Source organism: Cotesia glomerata, linkage group LG6 (genome assembly GCF_020080835.1).
Source record: "Cotesia glomerata isolate CgM1 linkage group LG6, MPM_Cglom_v2.3, whole genome shotgun sequence".
Classification (NCBI taxonomy): domain Eukaryota; kingdom Metazoa; phylum Arthropoda; class Insecta; order Hymenoptera; family Braconidae; genus Cotesia; species Cotesia glomerata.
Genome location: NC_058163.1, coordinates 9,391,493 through 9,403,211, shown reverse-complemented (window position 1 = coordinate 9,403,211; position 11,719 = coordinate 9,391,493). Strand labels below are relative to the sequence as shown.

Genomic DNA, 11,719 nt, shown 5'->3' with positions numbered 1-11,719 from the left:
TATTTCGTATATAATAGTAATGTAACATGTGAAAAAGTATTAATATTTAATTTTATATTTACACTAGCTAATATCAGGTTGAATAATTTTGAAAATTATTGAATTACCATTAATAAATTTTGATCATAACAAAACACACATTTGATAGATAAGTATTTAGTTAAGAACAGTAAAAGTAAATAAAATTGTCAATGAAAATTAAAACGAAAATACACAAAATATACAGGTACATATGTATAGTTATATTCAATACAATTATCCATTTTTCATAATAAATTGAGTGTAGAATAAAAAATTTCAATTTAATTTTAACAGAAAAATGGCCCCAAAGCAATCAGTCTTAGGTTTTAAATATTTCGCTGCGGATGATGGTATATTATAATTATAAGTACTTGAGCATGACATTGAAGTCTCAGAAAAAAATGACAAAATATAATATAATTAAAGAACTACACTTATCTATACACAAACAAACAAAAGAAATCAAATTAAAACATAATTCGTCGTTTTTTAGCATAGACTGTTTTTACAACATTAGTCGTTTCAAAAATTAACGTATCAAGTATTGCTACAGTTAATTCATTTTTTACAGCTAGTTCGTCATGGTGAAACTTTGTCCACTCATCTTCTTCAGCTTGAGCTTCTCTAGCTAATAATTCATCAACTCTATCTCGTCGCTTTCTACTCCATCGCATTACCATATTCTCACGTTGTAATTTTGTTTTGAACCCAAATAATGTTGCTACTTCTTTATTAACATATTCATTCAATTCATCAATAGTTTTTGGAATTTTTATAACTGGTTTTGTTTTCACATTCGGTTTAGTCCAGCTTGGACCTGGTTTTTCATAATCTGATTGGTAAAGTTCAGCAAATGCTTCTTTACAGAGATCAAACAAAAATGTATTGTATACTTCGCGATCTTTTTTAACTACTTTATTGGTGTCATTGTTCAATTCGTTTATTTCTGGTGGTACCTTCAATGACATCACATCTTTTCCTGATTGTTGAGCGTTAAATATAATAACTGTCGCTTTCTCAGTAAAAGCTGTTAATTCATCAATATTTGTTGGTACTATGGCGAGTGGTAACGTTGGAGATGATTCAGGTGAGAGGCTTCCTATTCCAGGTGGTGTGTAAGGTGGTGGTGGTTTATTTGGAATTTCTCTAACATAATAAGACACTTCTTCCGCTTCCAATTGTTTAATCTGTAAAAAAATATAAAATTAATATTAACCATTGCGAATGTATGGTATCGACATAGATGGATTGGAGGAGCAAATGGAAATAAAGAAAGGTAGAACAGTAATAGGAAAGCAGAGAGTATATGCCATGAAGTACGCAGATGACGTCGCACTCGTAGCGGACTCAGGAGAGGAGTTAAGGAGGTTCGAGCGAATCTAATGTAAAAAATAATTTCCAATTTTGAGCTTTGAAATTAAGTATACGTATAAATAAATACGTAATTTATCTAATCCCAAAATTAAAAAAAGATTCACCGTTTAGTTACTTAGATATTAAATTTTAAAAATCACATATTTCATCTCCTTATACACGGGCTCTTATGGCGGAGAAACTTTTGTCGAGACTTTAATTTTTTTTTTCAATATTAACCTACCAACTTTAACTGATAAAAAACTATACACAAGAAACTTGGATTATTGCAAAATATAAAAACAATTTAATAGTAATACATTACCGATATAATTTTTGAAATATTTAAAGTCAAATTTTATGTTTGTCACTCGTTTATCGTCAGCTGAGAAAAAAGAAGAGGATAGAAATATAGTTACAGAGAGAGAAATGTTTAAGGAAATCCAAATACCCTGCTAGTGTAAAGAATGTCTAAAAAAAAATAATGCATAGAAATACTTTTGTTATGCATCTTAAAATTAATTTTTAAATTAATTAATAACATTTTTGAGGAAATTTCCGAAAAATTTACGCATTAAATAATTATTAACATTTAATAATTATTTAATTGACTAAAAAAAATATAGCACTCTGAATTACCGGTAAACACTTGACAACACCGCAACAGTTCCCTAACCTTGAAATTTATTTGTTTGTAAACATGTCTCAGATAAACCAGCATAATTTGCGAGGATTGTAATGAAGGAAGAGATGAGAGGTAAAGTAAAAGCCCCAATAGATGATCATGTACCAGTATATGATCACTCCATGTATTTGTGAATATAGATATACAGATACATGGAGTGATCATATACTGGTACGTGATCATCTATTGGGGCTTTTACCTTATATTGAATGGAAAGCCAACAAAATGGGGAAAGGTGATGAGGAAGGCATTAGAAAAAATGGAGTGTGAAGCGGTGATAAAAATGATATACATGGGGCAGGAAGTAGAGTAAATAGAGAGAAAACTAGATGAGGGGATAGTGCGTATCACGGAGAAAGGAAGAAAAGAGGACGAGAAGGTGATAGAAAATTCAATGTGCTGCAAAATTTATAAGAAGATAAAAATAGCGAAAGATCAGAACTATTACCGGAAAAAGATAAAATAAGAGGATAAGACAAATAAATGTGGGCAAGAATACGTTGTGGAAACATCGGGAAAGCGGGAAAAAAAGGTTACAGAGATTTGAGTTGTAGAATATGTAAGAAGAAGGAGGAAGATTTATTTCATCTGCTGAAATGCGAGGGGGTATATAATGAGATGAATAATGATGAAAAAGCTATGCTAGATGAATGGAGAGAAGTAGAGGGTGAGATGGAGGAACTTAGAATGGTAGAGATATTAAAGGGAGAAGTTAATGTGAGGATGTGCACGGTCTTCAGAAAAATTGAAGAGGTACTGAGGAAAGCAGCGGGATCACGGAGTTTGGTATAAATGGACAACCACATTAACGGGCAAAATTAAAAGAAAATTAAGAAAAGTAAAAAATAAAATTAAAAAAGAAAGTTGAAAGATATTTTTAATATATTATATAATTATGTAAAAGCTTTGTAAAAGACAATAGTCATGCAAATAAAATTCTATTATTATTATTATTAACCATTGCGATAAATTACTGATAAAAGCAAAAAATATAAATTTAAGAAAAAAAATTCAAAAAAGTTTTTTACGTATGAATAGACATGTTCTAAATATATTCACCTGTAATTCTATTTGTAGTTGTTCGATTCGAAGAAGCCTTGCATTTAAATCTACTACTTCAAGTCCTGGTTGGTTTAGTGAAGCTGTAAGTCATAATTATTGGTTAATAAAAAATTAATATTAAACAGTTTATTAAATAAATATTACCTCGTAACTTATCAATCATCATTTCAATATCTTTCTCTGAAGTCGTGATGACACCATCAGATTTTATCTCAGATTTTAACTCTTTTAATTTGCTACTATTTCTATCATTAACTAATAAATTATCATTTAATACTTCAATATCTAAACACGATTCGTTTTGATCTTTCGGTGAATCCATTTCAAGTTCAGAAATTTCTCTCGGAGTTTCAGCAGGATCACCATCTTCATCAACTTTATTAGAGGCGTCACTTTTATCACATAAAATTTTACTACGTTCATTGAAATTTTTCAAATTAATTTCTAAATGACTTTTAATATCATCAATTTCTTCTATAATGACTCCAGTATTTTCTTTAATTTCAGAGTTCTTGTCCGAAATGTCATCTGAATAATACTTAGGTGATTGAACTGTAAGATTCAACGGCTTTCGATTAACTGGCTCTTTTATTGTACTTGATAAAGATTTTTGAGTTATTTCATCGAGTATCCTTAACACGTCGTCCGGTTGTTGTACTGCTTCGTATCTTTCAGCTATTTTATTTGATTTTTGTGGTTTAGATTTAAAAGTTTCTGATTTATCTAAAATTTCTGAAACTTCGAGACTTTCTTCGGAAATATCTTCATATTCAGGATCTCTTATTTGTGTTGTATGTGAAACTATTTTATTAAATTTGTCACTTTGTAATTTTTCAGGCATTATAAATTTGTCATTATTTTTGTCAAGTTGTTTCCTACTATGTTCTTCACTACCTTCGTTTAATAAGTCCAAAGCTTCCTCGAGGCATTCATTCAATTCGACTTTCGAATCAATTTTTTCTAATTCTTCACTAAAATTCAAATCTTTTTCTTCTACACAATCAACTTTACCTAATCCTTTATCACGGGTACGATTTTCAATATTTTTCTCTAAACTTTGTAATGATTCAGTTATTTTTTGTAAAACAGGCTCATAGTCAGTTGTCATATTAAATTCATTGTTGTAAAATGAATTATTTTCTTTACCATCATTTGAATTTATTTTACTTAGAATATCGACTGATTCAAATGGTTCCGGATTTTGATCACGTTCAATTATATCTAAAATATCACCTAATTCATCACCATGACTTTTATCGTTTTCTTGCAGACTATCGGTCGTCGTTTTTTGGAGTTGAGATTGAAGTTCAGGTATATTAGTTGACTCTCCAGTGGGAATAAATAGAGATTCTTCGGTATTGGTATCATTTGTTAAATCTTTTTGATAATATGAATCTGTTACATTTTTTTCTTCATGTTCATGTTCAAAAGTTTTATTTGATTGAGACAATTGATGACAATCGATATCTCGCGAAACTACTTTAAATAAATTAGATACTGTCTCATCGTCATTAAACTCTTTAGAACCTTCGTCATCATCTTGTTCTTCTTCTCTTGAATCATTTTGTGAAGATTGACTAAATTCATTGGAGTTTGAATGCATTGAAGTAGAAATTTCATTTTTTGCGTCTTTATTATAATTATTTTCAGTATCCGTCATAATCTTATCATCTTCAACGTCTTCGATGAATTTATTGCTATTCACATTCGAATTTTCTAATTCTTCATCATATTCTGTTATTTTATCACTAACTTCTTCGACAGTTTCTGTTGTATAATCAAACTCTTGTTCAGATAATTTACCATCTTGACTTTTTATTGAATCATTCACGTTACTATCAATTATTTCGGTAGTTGTTTGAGAATTTTGGTCTAATTTTTTCAAATCTAAATTAGGTACATGAAATGATTGAGGTGAATAAGAATCATGTGAAGTGTCCGAAGATGATACATTATCAATAGCAATGCTTAAATTTTTACTAGATGTCATTTTTGATATTATTTCAGAAATTGATTTAATGTCGCCTTCCAATGAATTAAAATCTGATGATAAAGCTTCATTATCTTTGTGTAAATTTAACATACTTTGTTCTAAAGCGGCACCGGTAATTTCAAAATTATTTCCTGAAAATTTAGAGTGTTCTGAAATAATCGATTTTTCAACGACATTAAGAATTTCTTTGCTTTTGGCTTCGAAATCAATTTCAGTAGACAATTTTGATTCTACTGATTTACTTGGTAATATTGTAGATGCTTCATCAGAAACACTTTCCACTGCAGTTTGTATATTTGATGTTGGACTTTTTATTGTTAACACATCACTTGCATCTTCTGGTTCTTTTGATTTATCATTTGTCTCATCTTGGGCAACTTCAGACTTAGATAAGTTTTCAGTAATATCTTTTAATGTACTTAATTCATTATCAGGTTGATTGGATATTGGTTGTGATTTTTTGCTAAAGCGTGACACCAATTCTGACAACGTTTTAAGATCATTTTCCAATGTATTTATGTCTTCACTAAGATTATTATTATTAAGGTTTAATAAATTAATTTTACTGGAAAATATACTTCCATTATTTTCACTTGTTTCTTGGTGTAATGGATGTTCCAATAATTTTTTATCACTGTGTGTATTATTGGTTCTTTGTGAATAAATCGACGTTGAAGTATTGGATTTAGGAGAAATTTCATTACTATCAAAACTAACAGATTTTCGTTCAGTTGAATCAGATGACATCATTGCTGTCGATAATTGTTTGCCATCCATTTCGTTATCATTTAAATTTGTACTCTTCGTTACTTTTTTCGATGAATTTGTAGTCGATGTACTTGATCTATTTTTTTCTAAAACCCTTTTAATACTGTGATTTATTTGATCATCACTATCACTCACATGTAAGTTTGTTGATTGATCATTATGATTACTATTGGATTTATTAATTAAATTATTACCAATTGATCCTGTTTCTAAACATGAACGCAATAAATCATTTTTTCTATAAATTTCTTCAATACGTTTAATAGGTATCTCAGGTACTTTTAAATCAGCTATTGATTTTGCTTCAATAGCTAGTTTATCGCTTTCTTTCATTGAGTGTCTTTTTTGTTCTAATTTCTTCCGCATTTCATTAATCGTCGTGTCATATTTCTAAATTGAAAAAAAAAAAAAAAAAAAAAAAAACTATATTAATAATGACTCTTAAGTATCTAAAAATAATATTTAATATTTCTTAGTAATTACTTACAGTTATTTGATTAAGTAAATTTGCCTCAAGCGCTTTCAGTCTTTGCTTCGCTTGCTTTCGAGCTTCCTTTTTAAGTTTCACCATTTCCATGCGTCTTTCAGCAAGTTTTTCAGCGAGTAATTCAACTCTACCCTCTACATCACTGGTATCTGAAGATATTGTTGTATCTTGAAGAAGAAATGTTTTGAATTAAATAAATATACATTTATGGCTTGCAAAAAAAAAGCTTCCCTTTAAATTAGTGAATTATTTTCTAGTGTATAGTATAAAATAAAAAAGTACCTTAAAGCTACTACATTCTTTATTAATAGATAAATAACTTACCATTACAAGAAAAAGCATTAGCGGTCGCAGTGACAAGTTTCAAAGCAGCTTCCTCCATACGAGCTACACGATTTTCTTCTGCTTTGAGCTTTGCATGCCAGGCAATCCAATCTTCTACACAATTACGACGGGAGTTAAGAGCAGCTTCTCGTGCATGTAAGACTCTGTAATATTTTGTTCATTTAAATATAATTCAATAAAATTAAAAAAAATTAATAAAACTCGAATGTTTTCTGTTAATATTAATTTAAAAAAAAGAAAAAAAAATTATAAAGCACAAGACAAATATTTCAATAAAATAAAAAATGAACTTTTTTTAAAATGTTAATTCCAAGAGGAAATTTTAAAATAACTAAATGCATTGATAATGTTTAATTTTAAGCATGGTACAAAATCTACTAAAGATCTATTTTTATAAAACTTTCGGACTATCATGAATACACTGCATTTCACGTTTATTAATAGAATGTATACTGCCGTTAAAATATAACAAAAGTGTTAATTTATTTATTTTTTAAATAATTGAATAAGTAAAGCTACAAAAAAATAAATATATAATTGATTTAATTGATAAAACCCAAAATAATAGTTGTACTCACTGTTCCAATTTCTTAGATGTTTTGAAATGATGATCTTGCTGTGATCTAATTACGACTGATCTTGAGTAACTCTTTTCGCTATCTCCAGAACTGTGACGTGAAATAGTAAAAGTGCTTACTTGTGATCTGGTCGATATGTTTCCAAGATTTTGTAAATCTCCGTCCTTAATATTTATATTTGAACTATCACAATCGATTAAACTATTTTCAATCATTTGTTGTGCTGATATGTTTTCTGCAGCTTTACGTTCACTGGCAATATCACGTAAAAGCTTATTATTTTTTTCTTTAACCACCCGAGAATGCTTAACAAGAGCTTGAAATGAATTTTGACTGTCATTTAAACTTATTTCTTCAAGTATAGGTTGTGGATATTTGTCTTCCATCGGCATCAATTCTTTTTCAAACTTTGACCGTTTATGCTTAACAATATCATTAGAACTATGGAGATTCAACGTTGATTTCGAAATATTTTCTGCTAGTATATTTGTGGATGACTTACTTTTCAAAGTTTTAGTATTCTTGCGTTTACTGTTAGCTTTAGAGTCCTGATTATACGGAGATTTTTTTAATGAATCTCTTTCCAAAATCATCGGTTTATCCATTTTCTTCAAGCCTTTAACTACTTCATGATTATCATCATCAATAATAATATCACTTTTATCTCTCAGTTTAGATTTTTTTGATGAATCTCCAAGTGTATTAGACTCAGATTTAATTGCCGGTGAATTATCCACAGGTTTATTGACAGCCACATTATTATTACTATTTTGACACATTCGTAATTTTGATCCGAGATCTAATTGATATGATTTTAAACACAATAAATCACTTTTAGGCATTTTTTCTTCAAACTTACGTGTTCTCATTTGATGACATTTTTGAGAAGATGATATTTCTAAATGTGATGAATTACTAGATTCTTCAAAATATTTTTGATATTTATTATTCTTCAAATCAACTATTTTGGAAGACGTTAGAGTTTCTAAATCAGGAAATGATTTTTCATTTATTTTATCATTTACACTTACATCAGAAATATTAAGTTTTTCATCCAGCTGTGATCGATCTATTTGCGATTTATCTGAATCTATTAATGAGCTAATAGAACTATTACTTCGTATATTATATCCTTTCATTGGGCCTGATAATCTTCTAGGTGATTGACAATCAGCGCTACGTTTTAATTTAGTCAAAAAATTTTTAGTTGACATTTGAGGATTGAACATATTTCTTTGTTTTTGTAACATTAATTTTCGTTCTTGACTTGCTAGTTTATGCAATTCTTTCAGTCGATTCATTTCATCTTTTTCTTGCTGCAATTTCAATAATAAAGCTCTTTGTTTCTTCTTTACAGAACTGATCCTACTATCTTGTCCGGTATCTCTTAGCGCACGTTTTTGCTCTTCTAATTCAACTAATTTTCTAGTACGATCATGTAGAGTTTTTTCACGTGATTTGAATAACATTTCAATTTTATCATACATTTGTTTTTCATCTTTTATTAATTGTTCCATTTCTAAATCAATATCTTTGTTGAATGAACAAGTGACATCACGAGTTGATATATTTATTTCAGTACCAGTTTCAGTTTTTATTGATGATGTTGTTTCATGTAAACTTATCTCAGACATTGTTCTAATTTTGCTCGGCTGTGAAATATCTTCAAACTGATTAAAATCATCAAATTCAATTGTTTTCAATGATATTTTAGGCGGATTTGATGAATATTCAGGTGCATGAATTATTTCACGATGTAGCAGCTGCGGTTGATTATTATCACGAGTAAATAAAGTTTCTGTTTGAGTAGCAATATCATTTGCTGTTTGAGTTTGGACTTCTGCTACTTGAACACTAGTTTTATTTTCTTCTGGAGTAATATCATCTTTTAACATCAAATGATCATTATTAATTTCATTAGCTTTTTCTGTAATTGGACTATCATTAGTGTCATGCATTAATCGTTGCATTTGTAATTTTTTTCTTTCTTGATTTTGTTTAACATTATATAACGAATTTTCAACATCCATAACTTGTCTAATAGATTCATTGTAAGAGTCAAACAAATGTAACTCCGCTTGAAACTGCATGTGCAATGCAGTTGGGTGTAATAAAGGCACATTATCTTGTTTTTCATTCGATGAATGAGGTTTTTGTTTAATAGTTCCTTGTATTGAATCATCATTTGAAAAAGATTTACAGCGTAAATCTTTTTTTCGCTTAGGCCGATAAACTAAATTCAAATCAGGTGTCACTAAATTACAAAAATCATCTTGTGGAGAATTACCATGTTCTCTAAATGATATTTTACGTGGATCTAAAAATATTTCATCTGATGATTGAGTCGTATCAACTTTTTTAAAACCATTAATACTATTAAATTCATCAATTGATGTTAAATTTTGATTACTAGTTGAAGTTATTTTTTCATCTTTATTTTCTATCTGTTGAGATGATAATTCTGTATAAATGCTATCTGATTTAGTAATTAATTCATTGTCATCTGAACGGGATTCATGAACAGATATTCCACTTGGTCGATGGTGAAGTTTATTTGTAGATAATTTTTTCTTTTCTAAATTTTTTTTGTATAATTCTTTAGAAGTTAGTTGATGTTTGAATTGTTTACTATCTAATAAATTACGATATTTTTGTTGATCATCATTTTGCAATAATCCATTTGAATTTTGATTTTGAAAATCAGTATTAGACAATCTTGAACCTTCTCTAATTGTAATATAGTCATGTAGCTTATAGTTACGATCGGATGTTGATTCACTGCGTGTAGTTTTACCTCTTGCTTCGAGGGATTTATCTCTTGATAATTTTGCGGATTGTAAACTTGATGATCTTGCTTTTTTCTCATCTTTTTTATTAGATAATCCAAAATTTGTTGTTTTGGATTTTTTTACAGGGTCACTATTTTTCATTAAGTTCGTTGAGTGCCGGTCACTTTTTACTGACGAATTAGATACTAAATCTTTTACATCTCGACGTGAAACATGTTTTGAATGTTTTACACGTTTTGTTTCTTCAACAAGTGAATCACTTTCTCTTGATAAATTTAAATCGTCCTTTTTTATTCTTTTAGTGCGATTTTCTTTTTCACGAGAATTATCTCGTGTGTGTTCTAATTTTTTTCGTGGAAATAACTGAAATGGAACATCAGGCGTTTTAAAATTAATATCCTCATTCAATAATTCTTGTGACAATAAAAAATCCAACTTTTTACTCACACGATCCGAACTTTTAGAAATTTTATTACTCTCTTTGTTTAAAATAATTTCCTCTTGTTGTATTGATTGAATTGGAGATAGATTTTTTCGTTGTGCTGTGCTTTCACGAGACGGATTTGAATAATCAGATGTTTTAGGAAGTGATTTTACAATTTTTAATGGCTTTGTAAAATCCATTTTTCTAACTTCATTTACCATCAAGTATTGTTGTAATTTATTATTTATATTATCATTTTCACTTTGAACAGCAAATGCTAATTTTTGTTTTACAGCTGAGATAAATGTAAATGGATATGGTTGAACTCGACAGTTACTTAATTGATTATCAATTAAGTTGGATTCTTGTTTTGTCGAATATAAATTACGATTTGTCTTTGTTTCTGCTAACTTTGCCTTATCATTTATAATTTCTTGCCTATTTAATAATTCATCATTTTTTTGCTTGTCAGTTAGGTCTTCATTATCGTTCATTCTATCAATAAAATTTATCTGACATATATAGTAATATATGTTTACTTTTATATTACTTTTTGTTTTATTTAATTACATTTTACGTATTATATTAATTTAGTGATTAATAATAATTAAGAGTGATATTTATGATGAGAAAAAAACAACGAATTCCATTATATTTGGCGTTGCAACGGCATAAAATACGTTAAGAACGTTAACCTTTTCTAACAGTCCGGCGACTTCAGAAATTTTATTATTTTTATTTTTCACAATAAATATTATGCATATGTTATGCTTTTTTACTTCATTTACACAGATTAATTCATATTAATTATTTTAACTTTTGTTTATATTTGATTTTTAGTTTTTATTGTTCCGTTTAATTATTTCGAGAAATTAACCACCACAAACCACGAATGTTGCTACACTACTCGAAATATAAACATATACCCTGATAGCCGTATTAATAAAAACATATTAGCCTGCACTCATGTATACGATATATACTTACACTTTTATGACGAATTATTATCGACTGAGAATGTTTTCAAAAATAAAACATTGGGTTACAACAAATACTGACATCTGCATTCGTCAGTTACTTCAGATTTACAGCTTGTGACCATGTTTCAAAAATTTAATGGGCAGACGAGAGGAATGACAGATATTCAATGGTCCGATTCTATTTGGTTCCGAACAGCAATTAGTCGATTTGTAAAAGTCCCTACCTTTGAAATA

The 11,719-nt window shown here is 28.7% G+C and overlaps 1 protein-coding gene across 2 annotated transcripts; it reads right to left on the bottom strand.

Moving 5' to 3' along the window:
- Positions 1-308: 308 nt before the first annotated feature.
- Positions 309-11,495, bottom strand: LOC123267016 (centrosome-associated protein 350-like). 2 transcript variants are annotated; one of them, XM_044731493.1, is made up of 7 exons: positions 10,529-11,495; positions 7,293-10,444; positions 6,694-6,857; positions 6,370-6,536; positions 3,266-6,272; positions 3,119-3,201; positions 309-1,208 (listed from the first exon to the last, which is right to left on the bottom strand). In XM_044731493.1, exons 1-7 carry the CDS (start codon positions 10,997-10,999, stop codon positions 489-491), a joined length of 7,764 nt encoding a protein of 2,587 aa, XP_044587428.1. In that variant the 5' UTR covers positions 11,000-11,495; the 3' UTR covers positions 309-488. The 2 variants fall into 2 exon arrangements, with proteins under 2 accessions (XP_044587428.1, XP_044587427.1); XM_044731492.1 differs by having other exon boundaries at positions 7,293-11,495.
- Between the last annotated feature and the right edge of the window lie 224 nt (positions 11,496-11,719).